Consider the following 22,842-nt stretch of genomic DNA (forward strand, 5'->3'; position numbering starts at 1 on the left):
TATTGCAGTGCTGCCTTCTTCGGAGAGAAGCATTTTGTATGATAGAGGGCTTTATAAAGGAAATGTTAAGTGGATTTGCTGCAGTTTGGCGCTGGGTCTTGTATATTTTCTCATTAAAAGCATTCATCTGCCTTGCAGAGAACCTGCAGTGTGTTCAGTGGGCTTGAATTAAGATTTCATGTCACTTCTAAAGTCTGACCTGCAAAGGGGAGAGAAATTGGGCTTGTGCCCCTTTTTGCTGCTCTGTATTGTATAAAGACAGCCTGAAATGGGTGGGTTTGTTTTTCCTGCTAGTTATTTTTAACTGTACAAATACCAGGAATGTCAGATCTGGTTCTTCCTTGTTTTATCTGGAGGATTCTGCTTCTGATGCACAGTTGCATTCTCAGCCCTTAATTTGGGCTGAAGGGGTGTTGAATCCCCAAGGGAAAGAATGTTTTCTCCCGAGTGCTTTACTTAGATAAGTGGTGTAACAAATCTAGGCTTTAAACAGCCTGGATAAACATCACTTCTCCGGCATTCAGCTTTTGCTTCCTTGTACTTGTGATGTCATCCACAGTATTCCAAGGTCCAGGCCTGGTTCTTTCCCCCTCTCCAGTGTCAGGTCATGTTTAAACACAGGCTTGCATGGATGGGGCCATGTGTATGTTGAAGGCAGCCTGGTTGAAGCACACCAGTGGCTTTGAATAGTGCTGAATTCAACAGAGGCTTGGTTTTGGGGACGGCAGTGATGGGTTGCGTGGCTCTTGATTGCCTTAGAGCCATTTGCAAGGGATATGACACACCTGCAGGCTGTCTTAACTTCTACAAATGGGTGGGGGAAGAGGAGTGGTGAAGGGAGGAGATGGGTAAGTGAGAAACTTAGTCAACATAGTAGAGACAAAAAGTGTTAGGCTGAGTTTTGGGGGTTTGTTTTTTTTTCACTTGGGCAGCGGTAGATGCGCTACACCAGTGCACACCCTGTGTTGCACTGGGGCAGCATTGTCGTCTTATAGAAGTGTAGGACTGGAAGGGACCTGAATAGCCCATCTAGTCAGTTCTGCCTTGAGGGCAGGGGAATGAAGTCATAAATGAGGGGTTTGTTCTTGTGTGTGTTATATATGGTTTTTATTTTGGTAGTTCCTCGAGGTCCTAATAGAGATCAGAACCCTATTGTGTTTAGGGACTGTATGCATACGTGAGAGTCCCTGCCTCAGTGAGTTCACTGCCTACGTAGACAAGATGGACAATATGAATGGGATGGAAAACAAAGGCATAGAGAGGTGAAGTGACTTTTCGCAGATTACTCAGCAGGCTTCTTGACTCCCATTCCAGAGATCTCAGTTAGACCACACACTGCCTCCGATATAAACTTCCCTCATCTAGGGACACCCTATACTATTCACTGAAATAATTTAAATAAAAATAAGCTTTCCACCTGCCTGTGCTTTTGTGAGAGCCAGTTATGACCATCAGAATTGGTGGAGGTGGGGTGAGATGAGGCCTGCTTCATTGTGTACAGGAATGGGACGTGCGTATTTGACAGAATCACTGCTGGCTCCTTAAATGTATGATCCACCAAAAAGGATGTTCAGATGTTGTAACCAGTACTACAGAGATTGGTCTAGGTAGCACCTCCTGAGAGTTGACAGTTGCTATTAAACCTGGAATTTTAGGGTTCATAATCTAGTTCTGTAAATTGACAAAATGGATTAATTTACATCAAACAATTTAAATCACTGACTTCAATCATGATATAAATCAGCAAGTAAATCACCTATTTTAATCATGTTTTACATTTGTACTTTTTTTTAGTTCTTTTCCTAAAGGACTGGTTCTCATTAGTTTGTAACTATTAAAACGTGTTGATTTGCAACTAAATATAGCCTTTGCACTGTTTTTGTTACTACTTTTTGCTAAGCAGGAAGAGTTTGTGTGTACACACTTATTTAAGCAGTTAAACTATGTAAGTTACATTTGTTCAGCTTCTTAATCTTTACATTTTTTACTATGCCAGAAAATGGCAAATACATTCTTTATTTACCAGATTAATTTTTTACTTGTGATTTTTTTGTCAAGTTCTACTTGAATGGTAATTTAAATTCAATTAAAATGCACATGTAAACTTTTTACTTTAAATAAAACTACCTAAGTGCTGGATACTTTTTAAAAAAAAATCGAACGTTTTGCATTTAAAGCTAATTGATTTATGAAACACTGAAAATGTTATCTGTAGCTAACTGATTGAACTGATTGTCTCTGGTCATCATGTTCTTCAAGATTTTTAGAACTAGTAGAGCTCATCCTCTTACACCTAGTTTTTATTTAGATTGGATGAGGTAAACAAGCTCTCCTGCCTTTTCAGCTCCCAATTGGTTTCTTAACTTTGAATGAACTGAGCTAGTTCAATAAACTGAATTGAAGAGAATGTTCTCTCTGCACCTGCAGAAGAGGCTAAGGCTGTCCAAAAGCTGGTTTAATACTTCTATAAACTCTGGTTCTAGGTGCTTAGCCAGTGACTTCCATCGGTTCAGGGGTTTGCCTTCCTTTAAAACTTGGCAACAAACATGGACTGCTTAAAATTATTTGTTGTATTTAATTTAAATGACTTTACTAGATAAGAAGTTTAGGGCCTTAGTTCATTTGGAAATGTAATTGTAAGTAGGCTTGTTTTTGTTTTTTTAATTAATTTAAATAAAATCTGATTTAAATTTTAAAAATTAAATTTGACTTTTTTTTAATCCACCCTGTAAATTGCCTTTGGTCCAAATAAGCTTTGCAAAGGTGAAAGCGGTGGCTTATGATGTTTGCTGTGGATGGCTTTGTGGGGAGAGATTGTTGCCATGTTCTGGCTAAAAGATTTTAGAAGCAGCCCGTCTATTTCAGATCCTTATTGTTTGTAATGTTTAATAAAAATGCTTTATACTGATTTGGCTATAAAATATAATGCAGGTAGTGGGGCGAACTACAAACCCATACAATCTAAAGCAGCACTTTCCCCTTGCTTCCCCCCTGACTAGCCAGCGCCCAGAACCATTCTGGAGTAAGTAATAGCTGTGACTTAACAGCTCATTACATGCGGCTGGTGGAGCAGGAGCTGGCTGCCTGCAAAGGCAGAGAAACCTAAACCAAAAGTCAGGAGCGCGAAAGTTCCTTCTGAACTAATTTGCGCAGAAACCGTCCTGTGCCCTGGCTAAAAGGGGCATTCCCCACAACCAGGCTGTTATTTTTTCCTTCAAAAAACACTTACTCTGAAACCTGTTATTCTGCAACAGCCGTGTTAGTCTGTATTAGCAAAAAGAAAAGGAGTATTTGTGGCACCTTAGAGACTAACCAATTCATTTGAGCATAAGCTTTCGTGAGTTACAGCTCACTTCATCGGAGGGGGGAGGTATTTTTTCATGCTTTGTGTGTATAAAAAGATCTTCTACACTTTCCACAGTATGCATCCGATGAAGTGAGCTGTAGCTCATGAAAGCTTATGCTCAGATAAATTGGTTAGTCTCTAAGGTGCCACTTGCAGAATAATGATCCCATGCATATGAGGGGCTTTATTTATGCTCAGTAGGTTATTTCTCAGTCTTTCTGCTTAGTATTGTTGTGTTGGGTTTTGCACTTTGCATTGATAACACAGCCTTTTCTCACAGCAAGGTGTAAATAGCTTGACAGTTTCAAATTACACTGAACTGAAACCCAGGCATACAGGTTGTTAGCCTCGAGGCAAATTTTCTACCCAAAACTGAAACTGGCTTAATAATTTAAAAGCGCTATGAAACTGGCTTCCCTCCCCTCCCTGTTTAAATACATACAACCAATGACGCGCTTGGAGTGAAGGATAGACTAGAGAGGCTATGGAGGGAGCAGAGGTGAATTCAGTTGGGTGATGTGCTAACTGTCATATGGGGCTTTCTGAACCCAAACTCGCTGCCTGGACTCTGAATCTGAGGGCTTTTGTTGGCTGAAATTGGGTGAAATATTGTGGTGTTTTTCAGCTGGCTCCTGACTTGTCATAAGGCTTACCTTGCCCATTCGACTGTCTTCCGAGTTTCTTGTTTTGTTGAAATTGCCATCGCATAAATTACAATAAACACTTGAAGAGATGCCATTTACCTTTTTAAAATGGACTCTCCAGTGTTCCTCTCTCTAAAGAAGTTTTGGTGGGAAGGGGAGATTTGTAGGTGTGGGACTTAAACCAAGAAGAAAGAGGATCTTGCTGTGTTTTGATATCTTGTGGGTTTTCCTTTGTGAATGCAATTTAAATGACCGGAGGAAAAGAGCAATAGTTCTGTTACGTAACATCAGGTAGACAAGTTTATCATAAAAATTCAAAGGAAAGTCATCACTGATTGCATTAAACTCGGTCACGTTGGTTTTCAAATTACTCTGATCTTTAAAATGGCACTGGAAGTATCGGCGTGCTCGTCTACAGATAAGTGAGCAAACAGCAGAATGATTATTGCTGTCCTAGAAGGGACATTTCTGTCAGCTGTGGTGTTGAGGGAAGAAATCTTTCTTTTCCTTCTGAGTAGCAGCAGCCTTACATAATGCTGCTCCTTTTTTCAAGCAGAAACTGCCACTTACATTAAGTAGCAGGCCAGTTCAGTGTGTACAGCTATTCTTTTGACACAAGCAGAATCTGCCAAATTTAAACTAAGATCCTTCAGTTTGTTTCCACAGGTGAAAGGCCAAAGCGGAGTGATTGGTTCATTAAACTGAAAGTGAATACTCAGTTTAGTCTTGCAGCTGTTTATCTTTAACTACTGTCGTTATAAAAATGGCCAGTTCACTCAGCAAAACCTAGAAGGTGTTCTCTGTTTCACGGCCCGCTACGGGTTTGATATGCACGCCAGAGAACTCCCCTTTGCCCCACAATATATATAATATCGAGGGAGGAAATATGAATACGGTTGCTAAATGGGAACAAGTGTTATCCAAGTAACCTGCACTCTCTGCTGTACACAAGGGTGAACAAAACCAAATCATTTGTCTACCAAAACAAAGGCTTTCAGCAGAGCCACTTGCAGTTTAGGTATGCAGTCCAAGCAACTAAAATGTAAGGAAATGCAAAAGCTTTGTGAGGGACCTGGAGGGAAGGGGCTGTATGTAGAGCTGAAGCATTTGCAGTTATTACAAGACACTTACTGGAAAATAAATAATAAAAAGGTGCAAGGTGGGGGATGCATCTTCTTCGAGGACAGAGCAAAACAGTGTGGCAAATCTGGAAAAATAAAGCAAGGACTTGTTAAGTTTATTTTTTAAATAGTTCCAAATTCGACACATTAGAATCCAAAATCAGATTCTCCAATGGATTAACGATACTAAATATCTTGGTTACTTTAAAAAAACCAAAAAGCCTCAGTTTTTGTAGGGCCATGAACAGGGTGCAACGTGAGCTCTTCCTCTTGTTTGTTAATGGATAATGTAAACTCCATTCCCAGAAGCATGCTGACCAGAGAGAGAGAGAGAACAGTGGTGCAGGAACAAGGAAGTAAATAAATGGGAAGGGGTAGGGGACAGGGTGTTAAGTCAATTGGAAGCCCTGACCAGTGGGTTCAGAGTCCTCACTGATGATCTGTGAAGAGAAAATCAGTAGGGAAAGAGACATAGGTGCTTTTGTTCCAAACCATCTTGAAAGGGGTGTTTTTGTTGTTTTTTTAACTCAAGTTAATGATGCCTTACCTGAGGGCATCTTTGCTGATTTCTTTTGCCATGAATGCCGCTGTTGTATTTCTAAAATACGTACTTACCATAATTAAATGGATGGTGTGGAAAAGTTGTTTAAAAAGTCACTTTAGGGTCAATCCCTGCCCTCAGTTGCACCCAGGCATAGATAGAGGTGACCTGAGCAACATTTGGTCCCAAGATATTAAACCTAAAGACCATCATCGGCTTCCATTTTGGTTGAATGCTTAAGCATAGTGTTCTGAAAATGGGCATAGAGGGTGCAGGTTGATTTCATACCCCTTTGATGCTATCAGTGATTAGTTGTGGGTTAATTGGTATAGTGGGGTATGACAGCAGAGATTGCCTTTTAAATCTGACATGAAATCAATTTGTCCATCTTTCTGTTTCCTGCAGAGCGCAGCTGCAGCCCCAAGTCCAGTACTAGGAAACATTCCTCCTAATGATGGAATGCCAGGCGGTCCCATCCCTCCAGGTTTCTTTCAGGTAGGTTTTGAACTTCCTGATTCTTTTTGGTGGTGTTGGTCCATGTGTCTCCTTGGCTTCTTAATGTCAGCATTGCAGTTTCCAAGAGGATCCCAGAAAATAGTCTCTTGATTAATTTTTTTAATTAAAAATGCCAGAAGTAGCCAATCAATTGTAACGTTCTGCTGCTGTTCCACGTTGCTTTTTGTAAGCACAGCAAATTAGTCTCTCTGATTCTTTTTTTACAATTGATATTTTTCCAAAATGGCTTTTTTTGGGGAGGAAGGGTGGGGGAGATTTTATTTATTCTTCGGTCATAATGGGCTTGTGCATAATTCAAAACATGCTGGATTTTGGTTCTTGGAACCTTTTCCCTCTGGTTAACCACTTGATTTTTTCCAACTGCAATCACTGAACGCATTTAACAAACACTAGCTTAAATTGTAGCCACAGGCAGAAGCAGATTCAATATGGGTCAAAAATCATTGCATGTCAAGGAGACACCTTGTAAGAATTTGCTGTAAGTGTCCTCTCCATTTCCATGGTTCATTTTACTTATGCCCTGATTCAAGACTTGGCAATATAATCTATGCGTGATCCTAATGGGAAGGACTTTAAAGAGCATTTGGAATGGAAGCTTTAAGATTTATTACTTGTAAGATGTTTTTAATTTCTCTGGAACCTTTTTTATGCCATGTATATGTGCTGATTGCCACAATGTGAAATCTTGGTGCGTTATGATCTTATTTCTTAAGGAATAAGTGCTTGTTCATGTAACAGATGAGCTGGCTGTCGGTGGGCAATATTTGTTCTGACCAGTTGCTATTGTTATCTGGGTTCATGATTTGCCTACAGGAGAAGTTCTTGGGCAATAGACAGCTTTACTTGATAAACTGATTATGATTTGTTGTGGCAGTATTGTGGTTGATGTGCATGCGTGGAGAGATGGGATCTTTTTGTTAAACAATTCCCCATTTCCTGAACACGCTCATGTCAAAATAAGAACATCTGAATATTGATTTGGCCTGTTGCAGGGTTTACCAAAGCGCCTCTGATATTGGAGGAGACAAAGAGAAAAGAGGCGATGCCTTGCAGATTATAGCTGCTGCCAGCAACTTGCGTTCTGTTCCCTGTACATAACAAATGTGTTTCCAGGGTTTTAATTTTCATTCTGCTGAGTGAGAAGTTGGTCCATACCCGTCCCGCCCCAGCCTGCAACCTCACACCTCTGTGGGGTTTCAAATTTCAAAAAAGTTGGAGCAGATCCAGAAGTGACACATTTTATTTAACCAAAGTGGGTGTGGGGTAGGAGTGACAGAGGGAATTTAAGCTTCTTTTTTCCTTCCTCTGGTTTATAATGGCCCACAGCTCTAGTAGCCGTGGTGTCCATTGGTGGGCTACAGGGCTCCCTCCACATGATTCACTTGTCATAAGCAGTGCTTCCCTAAAAGCTGCCTCCCACCCCAAATTCTACCGCACACATTTCCTTCCCTAAATGCCAGCCCCAACTGCCGTCTCCCTCACCCCTGGAAAGGAGGCCACGTTTTAGCAGTGTCTGAACTTTGTACCAAAACCACCGTAATTTTTTTTTTTTTCGGTGTTCAGATAGTTTCCACTTTTGGATAAGCTGGAGACTGTAAGCTCTGCCTGCTCCGGCATCTTGCTAGTGGGTTTCTGTGTTGAGCTGTTAGCTGCTTTTTAGTTAGTTTCTTATCTTCGTAGGAGAACAGAACACTGAGTTGGAGAGGGCAATGTCTGAAGGGACACAGGAAATGCAAAGGATTGAAGCAGCTAGGATTTCCCTCCTTGACCCTAATGTGTCAGCCTGGGCAACAGACTGACTAGTCCACTAGTAGATGGAGGCAAGGAATGGGACCAGAATGTAGTAAAGGCATAATGTGGAGTCCGATCACTGAAGACCATTGACTTGGTGTAATATAGGGGGTGCTCTAACTGTGCCCTAATTGTTTTCCAGACTTGACCCACTACGTTGGATTTTGTCTGTTAGTGGTTAGTATGGATTCCAGTAACTTCAGAACAAAAATTCTGTTACAGGGTAGCATTAATCGGCACCTCAGAATCAGATATGACCCCTTCCCCCAGTGAGCTTAACACCAGATACAGGATAATTCAGGAAGGGAAGGTCTGGGGGTTACTGAGGATACCAAAGGAGGAAGGATTGCCTTTCAAAGGTAGTTTTTAGCAGGGTTAGAGGAGGAAGAGGCCTGGCATATGAAGCCAAAGAACTAGTTCCAGCCATCAAGGGAAGCATGGTAGGAGGTGCAAGGCCAAGAATGGGAAAAGGAAAGCAAAGGAGAGAAGGGTCATGGGGGACAATAAGATCAGCCCAGTCTGTCTCTAAGGCCTGTAGAGTTGTCAGTGAAGATTACAGGGGAAAATAAGGTGGTCAGTTTGGGGGGTGATTAGTTTAGAGGTGATCATGGACCTATCCAGAGCCAAAAGCCTGAAGAGTAGGAGAGACTGGAGATAAGGGGGCAGGTTTTGGGTGTATTGGAATAGAGGTGGTGGTTGAAGCCATAGGGTCACTGGGACGGAGTAGATCTGAATATAGCGTGCACAGCTATGCGCTCAACAGGCTCTCACATCGTAATGCTGGGTACGAGGTTCTCTAGGGCTGATGAGGTTTGTAAAAACTCTTTGTGAAGCTATTTACACTATAGCCTGTGGGCTAAATGCGTGGCCGGCAGAGTTCTGAAATCTAGCTATATCCAAGATGATGGTGGCCCTGGGAGACTACTGGTCCCAGCATGCAATGCCACAGCTGCAGGCCACAATTTTGTGTTCGAGTTTGTGGTGGAGAATGCATACAGTCTATTCCATTTTATAAAAATTAGCTGCAACCTTTCATCTTGTGGCAAATGGTAAATGCAGCCTTCAGTTGTGCAAAGCTTGGACCCACTTTGATGGTAAAGCATTGTCATTAGATCCCCGTTGCTGCCGGGCACCTTGCCAGAAATGAAACGCTGTATTTAACAAGTGCTGTGTACACATATATGGGTTCAGAATGTTAATGAACTAGTGACAAAGAAATTCTGATATGTTGATCATGTGACTGTACTGTGGTCACATGGATGGTTACCTGCTAAAATTCCCTTCTCCTCCTAAGAGTGACCTTTTGTACAAAAACATTTTTTCCCTTCACTCACCGTCAAAAAGATCAGAGAAGCTCTTCCCATTCTAGTTAGAAAGCTAAATTTGTGCCTAATGTCAGCAGCAGTAGAATAGACCTCTCCTGTTCCTAGTAGTGGACAAAAGGGTTACCGTTCAAGAGCTACCAGCAAAAGTTTAAGGCATTGTTAGTGATGAGTAAATGCCGTGTGTGTGTGTGTGTACACATGTATGCATATATAATAATCATGAGACGTGCTCTGGTTATATATTTTCTCCAAAGTTTGAACTCTGTATGTAGCTCTGTAACACACTCTGATGAAATGGAAAGTTGAACATAAATCAATGTCGGTTGCTGTGTTAGCTATGCATCAGCAGTTAGTGTGAGAGGTGCACCATAACAAAGCACTAGCTAGTCAGTGTTCCTATACTGCCCCCTAATGCTTAGAGATCTTGGGAGTTGTGAAAGATGGTGGGATTTCTGAGTTCGTTTTTCATTCGCCTCCTTAGCGTTCATTACCCAGTATAAATGCATTTGTTTACTAGCTTGTAAGCCTGTTGGTAAAACAGCAGTGAGACTACTGGAGGAGAAACTGAGGTACTGTATGTAACTCATGATCCCCCTAGGTGAAGCTTTCAGGCTCCCAGGCCTTTTCTGGTATCACATCAGATGTCTCTCATTAATATTTCTAAAGCCTTGATTATTACACTTCCAAGTAGCTCTTATTGAATTGTGTGAGTGCTTCTGTGTTACTTATTTCTCTTGTGCTGGAAAAACTGGAGATCCTTGTCATTTATTTTCTTCTTGGGTTTCCGGCATAAACGCATCATTCCCGATAGTGTAGTAAAGCTCAGCATATGCCTTAGCTTGCTCATAAACCAGTGGCAGTCTGTTTTCTCTCTAAAAATATGGGGTGGGAACTGATTGGTTTAAAAAAAACCAAAACCTCCTAGTAGTGTAGACACCAGATTGCTGCTTAGCTAGTTAATAGGGATAGACCAAAAGAGGGTGTAAGCCTGACTCTGCAGTTCTAGGCTCCCCGGATCAGAATCGCTGGGCTGCTGCTGCCCCACCAATGCGCCTCACAGGCTACGTGAAGAGTCCTGATCCAGAGCTTGAGGGCCAGAACGTTGCATCTCTCTTGCCACAGTTCCAACTTTCCTCCCCCAGGTAGTCTCGTGCCTTGGGGAAAGGACAGCAGTAGCACAGAGCAGACCTATTTGCACTTAAGTACATGTGTAGCCAGCCAACCCCGGCTCTTCCACTGGGCCAGAGAATGAAGCCACCATCAGTCCACCCTGGTAGGGTTAGTGCGCCACTCTTACAGCCCTGTCACTGCTGGTTTTATAGGAGTGGGAGCCTCAGGCCATCAGGAGAGGATGGCTTTAAGAGGATGGCTTCATTGCTGGCAGGGCCGTTCACATATAATATGAATTTAAGGGGAAACGGAAGGGATTTTCCTTACTCTGCTACCATGTCAGGAACCACCATTTTTCGCAAGTTAGCCTTGTTACATGGGCTTCTCTACTGGAATGTAAGCAATTTCTGACACCGATTTCTTACCCTCTCACTACTCTGTGGACCCCTCAGAATAACAAAGTGTTGGCAACAGCCACAGAACTTTCCTCTCCTTAACCCACCACCTCTATGAATCTGTCTTTGCTAGACAGCATGAGAAGGGCAAAACATCCTGTCGCCTGCTCCCAGGCAAAGTGAATGTCGTGAGACTCCTAGGAAGCAGCAAGAAAATACAAGGGGTGAGGGCTTATCCTATTTTTTCTGCCTGTGGAAAATACTCTCCAATGGGCTTCTCATACCTAGCCCCCAGGAGGGCCCACACAGATCAAATCTCTAATGGTTCCCCATGGGGATATCTCGATTCAAAACTCTCTATTAAGCGGTATGATACTGTCTAGCCAGGGTTCAACATGCTTACTGGACATCGCTCCCCATAGTGGATTTGCATTTTCCACCAGCAGCTTCTACATCTTCCCTCCCAATTGAGGATGACATCTTCCCAAGAGAGCATGGGACTAAAGATTAGTAGTGGTCTTAGTCTTCCAGCTGCTCACAGCAGAGGCTGGCTTTGTCTGGCTGACCATTACATCTGGGAATGATGTTCAGCCCAGCTAGTGGAACAGGGTTTTCAGTCATATAAGAAACCTGCAATTTAGAGTTTGCAACAAATGCTGCCCCGTTTCCTGTGAGACAAGGGCTGATCCTTACAGTGCTCTTCGTTTTCTCTTGATGCATTGCCCCAATTTCAAGCCTCCGTTCCAGGCTTCTCCTCCTCCTCCTAAAACAAAGAGCTCTCTTCCTAGAAGCTCAGGGCACTTGAATAACTTTACCTTCAGCAGTCCTCTTTGCTTTCCTAGGAAGTAGAAAGCTGTGGCATTATGCGTAGAGCTCAATTGTGGCTTGGCTTCTTTTGACAACCAAAGCCCATTTTTCCAGCTCTCCAGCACATCCAGTGCCTCAGACAGTTTGTGAGAGATGGCCAAAAGCTTAGCATATAAAGGTATTAGCAACAAGAGGGGTCTGGAGAGCTCCAAGACAATCTTCTGCAACAGTAGGTTGTCATGGCAAACTCAACCCCACAATACAGGTGCCAACAGACAAACCCAGGGGAACGAGGGTCTAGTTGTTGTGGAGAGAGATGAGTTGCTTTCTACCGAACTGGGCAGGAAGTCATTACCTCACGGTCCGCACAAGTAATCTAGCAGGAGGTTATTTGAGCAGGCAGAAAGTTTTTCCCAGGGAGTGGTGTGTGCATGCGGAAGCATTCACAATGGGTGTATCAACATTGCCCTAGTATTTGGATTGGTGAGAACTTGCCAGATCTGTTCCACAAGGGACTCATTCTCATACTTGGAACTGGTTACTGTGTTTTCCTGTGCCTTCCCTTGCATATGATGGGATTTCCAATAGATTCTCTCCTTGGTGGTTACTTGCAGAGGAAGTGGGCTTTGTTGGCCTCCTCTGGCATTTTGGTTAGTTTCCAGGAGAAGTCACATGTTGGTTGGCTTTGATACCTCTTAAAATGAAAGTTCCTGACCTCGCAAAGCCATCAGATGGGGAAAAAGAGGCTTTTCTGGCAGGATCTCTCCTCCTGATGGTAGTATTAATTTGAACCAGCTTAAAGAATTATTGTCCTGTTTTGTCCTTTGTTTCTTTGCATTGCAACTTCATTGTCCTTTAAGCACCTTCTGCCATCTGTCTTTCTAAACAGCGTTGTCTGCCTTGGAGAGTTCCCAAGCTGGCAGCCTGGGCATGCAGAGAGCTGTATTTGGGTTCTTACAGGGAAAGGGTGGGCTTTCCTTTCATTATTTATGCCAAAGAGTCAGATGCTCCTTTCATTTGAATTGGGATGCAAGACTCCTCCCTCAAACTATTGTCCTAACCTAGTCACACTTGGACTGTAGGTGGTGGTGGGGGCTGCTGGATATTCTAAAAGGGCACTAAAATGTTCTCATGAAGACAAGAGAGATGGAAATCTTTTGATAATCTTGGTAGTGTGGGAGGGAATGTAAACCTTTGAAATTCAAACTCGTAAGCTAAAGGACCAGGAAGTGTATAGGAGAAGACTGTTCTAGAAAGAATTCCCTGCACCCAGGAAAGTAGAGCTCATGAGACATGAATTGTAGCCAGAGCCTTGGCAAAGAAGAGGTTTGCAGAGTGGTCCCTTCTGGCATTCACAAAGGGTTGCAGGTTTAGACTCTTCTCCCCTAGGTGCAGCCATAAGTTGTAGAGCTCTTCAGACAGTAAGTACCTGTTTCTTATTCTGTCACTAAATCCTTGTGTATTGGGTGTATTTTTAAAGAGCATTGTTGTAAAGACAATCTCAGACAATGAGGATTCTTACCTGTCAGTAAACTTAATTTCTGAGTTGCTTTGCCAGTTCTGAGGGCCACCTCCCTCCCAAGTCACTTCATAGCTGGGTGACTCTTTTGGGGAGTGAGGATATGGAGAGGGAGATGAGGAGTTATTGAAAGTCTTGTCTTTTATAACTTTTTTCTTTTCAAAGCTCATGTGGTCTGTAACTTATCGCTGCTGGAGTTTGATGTGTGGGACAGAACAATTGGTTAAAAGAACAAAGTAGTATTGTTGAGCGAAGGAGATGCTTGAAGCGTTTGATGCCAGGAAGGAGTCTACGTAAAGTTTATACTAGGAGTGGTGGGATGAAATGTAGAGAGAAATGTAAACTGGCTCTCAGGATAAGCTTTCAAAAGTACCATAGTGATTTAGGAACTAAAGTTCTGTTTTTCATAAGTGACTTCGCAGTAGGTGAGAGAATGTTAGTCATCAGGCCTCGCTTGCTATCCAGAGAATTAACGCTCTGTCACACTCAAACCATACACATGTAATAGTCAGGAATACAGCCCCATAAAGTAAGGGAGAAATATCTACCCCTAGCACCATCTTAAATAATTCCTCTTAATATCTGAACTCACATCTATCTACCCAGTCCATCTACACATTTTCAAAAGTGACTTAAGAGCCTTTGTCCCATTGAAAGTCAGGCACTTATGGACTATTAATATTAATATTATTAAAATATTTTTTCCAAAACGGCATTACAAAAGTGACACCCCAGCCAAACTAGCGGTAAAACTACAGCAGTGTAAACATTTCTGAGCATGGTCAGCTTTGCAGTTGGGAATGCAGCCTCTAGCCCTGTGGCAGTCTCCCCCATGGGCAGTGAGGGATGCGCTCATTATTTGAAACATTTAAATTCACTGCACAAAGCCCACAGTAAATGTAAGGAACTATGGAGAATAATCGTGAACTGTCAGGAGGATGGACTCCGTGACCTATAGCTGTTCTCTTCCTTCTCTTAATTTATATGATTCTGGAATATCACAGCTATGGGGAAGGATGGGTGTTTGACAGTGTTCCAAAGCAGGATTGGTCCTGCTTGACTGTCACTTACCTTGAGCAGGGAGAGTAACCAAGCTGTTCAGCAATGTGTGGGACACTAAATCCAAACTTGCAGGTAAGAGTCGTCATTTCAGATGCCCATAGGTCAGGCAGCCATTTGAGTCTCCTAGTAACTGAGGTATGGCTTGCTAAACACTGAATTTTGCGCAGCTGCTGCCAGAGCCCTGTATCCTGAACCTGAGTACATGATGAATCATGCTGCTGCTGCTGCAGGACAGGGTTTCTTTTTGTTTTTTGTTTTTTTTAAGTTTCCTGTCGTTTGGGCTGTAAAATGCGGTTGCATTCCTGACTATTGCATATATGGCTTGAGTTAAAGTAGAGCATTAATCCTTTGGATAGCAAGTCAGGCCTAATGCCTTTAATATGCATCTTACCTACTGCTAATGTTGTCGTGATTAAACTGTGGAGTTCTAAAGTAGGGGGGAATGATGGTATCTGCTGCTATGGAAAATGCCTCTTTAATCTCTGCAGTGTTTTCTGATAGAATGGTTGAAGGTTCTTTGATACATTCCTGCACTTATTTTGAAGGATTCCAGAGTTTCTCTAATAAAGAATTTTAGTGATTTAATTTTCCCAGTTGGCATCTTAGAATTCTATCTTTTAAAAGGGGGGCTAGATTCTCTTTTTCTACCCAATAAAATATACAATTTCAGACCTCTCTCTAATGATGGCAAATCACATTTTGGGTACCCTCTTTTATGTTGGAATGTGTATCTAGAGAAATATCATTTAAAATGTGGGATGCCTTCCTTTAGCGAAGTATAAATTGTAGATAACTTGTTGTGTTGATACTTTACCTTGTTATACTATTCTTCATTATTCTCCCCACCCCTAGAGGTACTTAAAAATGTTTTTAAAAATAAAAAAAACCCATTATCTGAAAGTGTGCATCTCATAAAAACATGATCCATTTGTGCTAAATTACTCTTGAAACATAAATTGACACACATGCAACTGTGATCGCTTGTGCAATTTTCCATGTTTAATATTTTACAAGAAGGTTGAGAAGTTGAGCTCATGAAAGATAGAGTGGAAATAATCTCATCAGCAACAACAAAACACTTCTATTATCTATTGGTATAGATTTGTCTCTGAGAAATATATTTCTCATAGTCTGTCTAGTTAAGGCCACGGTAATGAGCCGTGCTGACAGAAATGGACTAGAACACCTACAGGTATCTGTAATTGTCTTCCCAGACCACTCTGATAAGTCTTTCAGAAATACCTGAGAGAAGATAAAGCAACTTGTGTCAAGCAATGAGTTAAACCATTGTTTCCCAAAGTGTGGAGGGAGATTGGGCAGGTTGTTTCCTGAAGTCTCCTCTTTCATTTAAAAAAGTTTCTAGCTGTTATGATTGTGAAGAAAACTTTCAAAAAGCGAATTGAGCATAAGCAATGTAGACTCAAGCAGATCTCTGCCAAGAACTTGAAATGATGTCTGAGTTGCAGACCGCCCTATTCGTTCCATTGGGTGCTAAGTCAGATGCCGATGTGTCAAATGTCAGCATAATTAACTATTCACTGCTCATCAACATATGTAAGAAAGAATAGGAATTATGTTCAGAACATCTACCCCAGCCCATCTCAAAGTGGGGATGACCCAAAGAACTAGCCAGAGTAGGGCTGCTGGGAGGGGAAATGAGTTCAATTTTTCTGAAAAGGGGCACAGCTGTCACAAGTTTGGGAAATAGTGGGCTAAACCGTCTAAAAGAGATATTGAAATAATCACAAAGTTCAGCTCTCACTTGCTCAGAAGCACTTGTTTTTCCCTCTTAATACGGAGTGAAATCCCTGATAATTAGTCTTGTACCTGAACAAGCATTTTTAAAAAAATCAGGATTTTTTTTGTGGGGGTCTGGCCCCATCCTATTAGACAAGTTTAGGTAATGTATGTTGAACGTCCCAATAGAAGCGTTGGCTCCCCTGATTGGAGCCAGTTCATCGTTTCATTAAAGCATTCCATATTGCTGAACCGTTGTGATCAGTCAGATGAGTTCACTGATAGATTTATAACCAAAAGAACAATTGTCTTTTTTTTTTTTTAAACTAGGAAAATAAAGACCCAACAGGCACTCTTGGTTGAAATGCAATTCTCCTTGGTTGTAGAACATCTGCAAATATTTAGAGAGAACATCCAGACGTTCTGGTCTTTTTTTTTTTTGAATAAGAGGTACGAAATGAATCTTAAGCGGTGCTGTAAAAGCTGGAAGGGATTGGGATGTAGGAGAGCAGAAGAAAATAGAATGGAAGGCTGCAGTTTAATTTGAGCACAATGGATTTAGTGGCCTCAGGGTAGCAGACAGGAAGTAGCTAACATTTTCAGATGCTTGTTGTTGTTGCCGTTTGAAAACATCCAGCTCCTCCCATGCTGCATAACAAGTTGAAAGAGCATGCAGTGTTTGCCGAGATGTTTGCATAAACTGTACATCTGCAGTTATATTATCCAGAAGTAGCTGTCATGAGCATTACTATTGAACAATAATGCGGCCATGAGGATTTGATTTACTGCCATGTGCTGCTTGCCAACAAAATGTTTCACAAAGTCTTGAATTTCCTGGGAGTATGTTACAATTTCTCGCGTGCTTGCAGCTTGCACAGGGCCATTACTGTCTGTCTGTCTATTGTGGAGCGGATGGGGAAGAGGGGGCAAAGATTTGGAACTTCTTGGAAAGGACTCAATTAACTGCTGCTGCTCTTTATGCTGAGCTGTATTTTGGCAAATTGTGAACTTTTTGGAGATTAAGCAAGCTGTACCAGAAAAAAGGACTGTCTGTTTGGAAGCGTGCAGACAGATCCCAGTCCAAGACCAGCTTTTCAGAGGAATTCAGAAATGTGCTGTTGTGAATTGCAATGATCTACTTGCTGATCAGTCTTACTTAAGAGCAGAGATTGATCTCTCCCCTTTTAATTAACACCGGCAGGTAGGGCAGAACCACTCTAATGCTTTTCCATGAAATTTGGGTGGGAGGTGACACACGTGTCAGACTGCACGCTTGCTTCATGCATTCAAGTGTCGCTTTTAACCTCTGCTGCTATGTCCCAGGTGATTGTTCTCATGTAACACTTAAGCAGGGGAAAAGCCCGGGCTAGTTGAGCGTGAGTGGAGTATACCTTCACGCAGCTGTTCCATTAGGAACGGAAGGGTCAAAAGATGAAAGCCCCAAGCAGTAGCAATGGCCAATTCCAAATTGAGGCATGGATGTTTTCAAATATCTGAGTGTCGAACTCCTTTTCCAAGTGGCTTAAACGGTACCTGAAACTGTTCTCAAACACAACTGTAAGCAGTCTGTGCCCTCATCTAACTCCTTCTAAACCATATGACAAGGCTTGTTAGAAGAAGGTAGACAGCATCTTAAGGGGAAAAGCACCGAGTCTACAGTTGATGCTTTTCAGTCACAAAAAATCCCAAGATGTACTTCCAATTTGAAGGCGGGGTGGGGTATTCATTCTCTGTCAAATTGCTGATGTTTTACTCTGAAACACTTATTCTGTGAAATAGATTTCCTGGTCTTAAAGCTTTAATCATAGCTCCAAAATTTCAGTCTGCTTTACAACAATGCCCTAAATGTATGTTAACCACACCTACTTGCACGCTGGTATATGGAAAACTCCTCTTCGGCAGAAGCTGAGTCACGGCTGCATTGTGGGTGCTTAACTCTGCTGTGACGAAAGTGCAGCTTTATTTGTCAGGGCAATTTAATGATGGGTGTGTTTTGAAACTCTTGCTGTGCATTACTGTTCTCTGCACAGCTTCAGCAGTGCTGTTCTCCTATGCCGCTTCCAGTCCTTCTCCACGCTGTCGTTGAACCCAGGCTGAAATGTTCTTGCTGATAACAGCTTTAGCCACAGACGGGGTGTCAGAGTCTATTGAAATCAGTGTTCAGGCAGGACATTGACTATTCTCAATTCTTCTCTGAGATCTTTCCATTTTTGGAGGGATGTAACTGACCATTTGGGCATGTGTGTTCACTGCCTAGAAGTTTCTTGAAAGTTAATTAAAAGTCGCTGGCTACCTTGATTTTTCCAAAAAGAGGTACTCACATTTTGGGGAAGCCACTGGATTTCCTGTAGCAGTTCCCTAACGATGCTTTTAGGAATGATAATGATCTTTACTACTTTTTTTATCCCTCTGATGCCTTGTGCAATTAACAGTAGACCATTCCGCTCTGAAACTGAAGTCCATTTAAGATAAAGGCAGAAGGTGTTACTGAGATGTGTGGCAAAATGAGAAATCCATCTTTTAGCCTTATTTTAAAAAGCAGCTTAACTGTAACAGTTAATGACTTTCATTGGTCTCTCCCCGGACGTAAATAGAAGAAGCTAGGGTGACCAGATGTCCCGATTTTATAGGGACAGTCCCAGTTTTTGGGTCTTTTTCTTATATAGGCTCCTATGACTCTCCCCCCCCCCCCCCCCCCCGACTCCTTGTCCTGAATTTTCACACTTGCTGTCTGGTCACCCTAGAAGAAGCAGTACCTCCTGGTGGTCGGGAAACTGTCGTATGTCGTCATAGTCTTCTTACTCCATTCCCGTCAGAGCAGCAGTATACCTGGTGTACTCTGAAACCAGGTGTACTCTGAAACCATTCTTAGGGTATGTCTACACTATGAAATTAGGTCGAATTTATAGAAGTCGTTTTTTAGAAATCGGTGTGTGTATATATATACGCTGGAGGGCAGGGATAGGATACAGAGGGACCTAGACAAATTGGAGGATTGGGCCAAAAGAAATCTGATGAGGTTCAATAAGGATAAGTGCAGGGTCCTGCACTTAGGACGGAAGAACCCAATGCACAGCTACAGACTAGGGACCGAATGGCTAGGCAGCAGTTCTGCGGAAAAGGACCTAGGGGTGACAGTGGACGAGAAGCTGGATATGAGTCAGCAGTGTGCCCTTGTTGCCAAGAAGGCCAATGGCATTTTGGGATGTATAAGTAGGGGCATAGCCAGCAGATCAAGGGACGGGATCGTCCCCCTCTATTCGACATTGGTGAGGCCTCATCTGGAGTACTGTGTCCAGTTTTGGGCCCCACACTACAAGAAGGATGTGGATAAATTGGAGAGAGTCCAGCGAAGGGCAACAAAAATGATTAGGGGTCTGGAACACATGACTTATGAGGAGAGGCTGAGGGAACTGGGATTGTTTAGTCTGCAGAAGAGAAGAATGAGGGGGGATTTCACAGTTGCTTTCAACTACCTGAGAGGTGGTTCCAGAGAGGATGGTTCTAGACTATTCTCAGTGGTGGAAGAGGACAGGACAAGGAGTAATGGTCTCAAGTTGCAGTGGGGGAGAGCTTAGGTTGGATATTAGGAAAAACTTTTTCACTAGGAGGGTGGTGAAACACTGGAATGCGTTACCTAGGGAGGTGGTAGAATCTCCTTCCTTAGAAGTTTTTAAGGTCAGGCTTGACAAAGCCCTGGCTGGGATGATTTAATTGGGGATTGGTCCTGCTTTGAGCAGGGGGTTGGACTAGATGACCTCCTGAGGTCCCTTCCAACCCTGATATTCTATGATTCTATGAGTGTGTGTGTCCCCACAGAAAATGCTCTAAGTGCATTAAGTGCATTAACTCGGCGGAGTGCTTCCACAGTACTGAGGCAAGCATTGACTTCCGGAGTGTTGCACTGTGGGTAGCTATCCCACAGTTCCCGCAGTCTCCACTGCCCATTGGAATTCTGGGTTGAGATCCCAATGCCTGATGGGGCTAAAACATTGTCGCAGGTGGTTCTGGGTACATATCGTCAGGCCCCCGTTCCCTCCCTCCCTCCCTCCCTCCGTGAAAGCAAAGGCAGACAATCGTTTCACACCTTTTTTCCTGAGTTACCTGTGCAGATGCCATACCATGGCAAGCATGGAGCCCGCTCAGCTCACTGTCACCGTATGTCTCCTGGGTGCTGGCAGACGTGGTACGGCATTGCTACACAGTAGCAGCAACCCATTGCCTTGTGGCAGCAGACGGTGCAATAGGACTGGTAGTTGTCATCGTCATGTCTGAGGTGCTCCTGGCCACGTCGGCCAGGAGCGCCTGGGCTGACGTGGGCGCAGGGACTAAATTTGGAGTGACTTGATCAAGTCACTCTCTTTAGTCCTGCAGTCAGTCCTATTGAACCATCTTATGGTGAGCAGGCAGGCAATATGGATTGCTAGCAGTCCTGTTGTATCATCTTCTGCCGGGCAGGCAAGAGATGAGGATGGCTAGGAGTCCTACTGCACCGTCTTCTGCCGAGCAGCCATGAGATGCGGATAGCATGCAGTCCTTCTGCACCGTCTGCTGCCAGCCAAAGATGGAAAAGATAGATGGAGTGTATCAAAACAAGAAATAGACCAGATTTGTTTTGTACTCATTTGCTTCCCCCCCTCCCCCATCTAGGGGACTCATTCCTCTAGGTCACACTGCAGTCACTCACAGAGAAGGTGCAGCGAGGTAAATCTAGCTATGTATCAATCAGAGGCCAGACTAATCTCCTTGTTCCAATAAGAACAATAACTTAGGTGCACCATTTCTTATTGGAACCCTCCGTGAAGTCCTGCCTGAAATACTCCTTGATGTAAAGCCACCCCTTTGTTGATTTTAGCTCCCTGAAGCCAACCCTGTAAGCCGTGTCGTCAGTCGCCCCTCCCTCCGTCAGAGCAACGGCAGACAATCGTTCTGCGCCTTTTTTCTGTGCGGACGCCATACCAAGGCAAGCATGGAGGCCGCTCAGCTCACTTTGGCAATTAGGAGCACATTACACACCACACGCATTATCCAGCAGTATATGCAGCACCAGAACCTGGCAGAGCGATACCGGGCGAGGAGGCGACGTCAGCGCGGTCACGTGAGTGATCAGGACATGGACACAGATTTCTCTGAAAGTATGGGCCCTGCCAATGCATGCATCATGGTGCTAATGGGACAGGTTCATGCTGTGGAACGCCGATTCTGGGCTCGGGAAACAAGCACAGACTGGTGGGACCGCATAGTGTTGCAGGTCTGGGACGATTCCCAGTGGCTGCGAAACTTTCACATGCATAAGGGCACTTTCATGGAACTTTGTGACTTGCTTTTCCCTGCCCTGAAGTGCATGAATACCAAGATGAGAGCAGCCCTCACAGTTGAGAAGCGAGTGGCGATAGCTCTGTGGAAGCTTGCAACGCCAGACAGCTACCGGTCAGTTGGGAATCAGTTTGGAGTGGGCAAATCTACTGTGGGAGCTGCTGTGATGCAAGTAGCCCACGCAATCAAAGATCTGCTGATATCAAGGGTAGTGACCCTGGGAAATGTGCAGGTCATAGTGGATGGCTTTGCTGCAATGGGATTCCCTAACTGTGGTGGGGCCATAGACGGAACCCATATCCCTATCTTGGCACCGGAGCACCAAGCCGGCGAGTACGTAAACCGCAAGGGGTACTTTTCAATAGTGCTGCAAGCTCTGGTGGATCACAAGGGACGTTTCACCAACATCAACGTGGGATGGCCGGGAAAGGTACATGACGCTCGCATCTTCAGGAACTCTGGTCTGTTTCAAAAGCTGCAGGAAGGGACTTTATTCCCAGACCAGAAAATAACTGTTGGGGACGTTGAAATGCCCATATGTATCCTTGGGGACCCAGCCTACCCCTTAATGCCATGGCTCATGAAGCCGTACACAGGCAGCCTGGACAGCAGTCAGGAGCTGTTCAACTACAGGCTGAGCAAGTGCAGAATGGTGGTAGAATGTGCATTTGGACGTTTAAAGGCGCGCTGGCGCAGTTTACTGACTCGCTTAGACCTCAGCGAAACCAATATTCCCACTGTTATTACTGCTTGCTGTGTGCTCCACAATATCTGTGAGAGTAAGGGGGAGACGTTTATGGCGGGGTGGGAGGTTGAGGCAAATTGTCTGGCTGCTGGTTACGCGCAGCCAGACACCAGGGCGATTAGAAGAGCACAGGAGGGTGCGGTACGCATCAGAGAAGCTTTGAAAACCAGTTTCATGACTGGCCAGGCTACGGTGTGAAAGTTCTCTTTGTTTCTCCTTGATGAAACCCCCCGCCCCTTGGTTCACTCTCCTAACCACCCTCCCCTCCTCCCTTCGATCACCACTTGCAGAGGCAATAAAGTCATTGTTGCTTCACATTCATGCATTCTTTATTCATTCATCACACAAATAGGGGGACAACTACTAAGGTAGCCCAGGAGGGGTGGTGGAGGAGGGAAGGAAAATGCCACACAGCACTTTAAAAGTTTACAACTTTAAAATTTATTGAATGCCAGCCTTCTTTTTTTTGGGCAATCCTCTGTGGCGGAGTGGCTGGTTGGCCGGTGGCCCCCCCCACCGCGTTCTTGGGCGTCTGGGTGTGGAGGCTATGGAACTTGGGGAGGGAGGGTGGTTGGTTACAGAGGGGCTGTAGTGGCAGTCTGTGCTCCAACTGCCTTGCCTGCAGCTCAGCCATACACTAGAGCATACTGGTTTGATCCTCCAGCAGCCTTAGCATTGAATCCTGCCTCCTCTCATCACGCTGCCGCCACATTTGAGCTTCATCCTTGTCTTCAGCCTGCCACCTCTCCTCCCGGTCATTTTGTGCTTTTCTGCACTCTGACATTATTTGCCTCCATGCGTTCGTTTGTGCTCTGTCAGTGTGGGAGGACAGCATGAGCTCGGAGAACATTTCATCGCGAGTGCGTT

General features: G+C 43.8%; 1 protein-coding gene across 6 annotated transcripts in view; it reads left to right on the forward strand.

The window, feature by feature from the left end:
- SSBP3 (single stranded DNA binding protein 3) overlaps window positions 1-22,842 on the forward strand; it is a 137,831-nt gene that overhangs the window by 88,908 nt on the left and 26,081 nt on the right. For all 6 annotated transcript variants that reach the window (XM_048859764.2, XM_048859760.2, XM_048859758.2 and 3 more), the window contains exon 5: window positions 6,058-6,147. In XM_048859764.2, coding sequence (XP_048715721.1) covers window positions 6,058-6,147 — 90 coding nt within the window. The remainder of the gene's footprint in view (window positions 1-6,057; window positions 6,148-22,842) is intronic.

This window comes from Caretta caretta, chromosome 8 (assembly GCF_965140235.1).
Source record: "Caretta caretta isolate rCarCar2 chromosome 8, rCarCar1.hap1, whole genome shotgun sequence".
Taxonomy (NCBI): Eukaryota; Metazoa; Chordata; order Testudines; family Cheloniidae; genus Caretta; species Caretta caretta.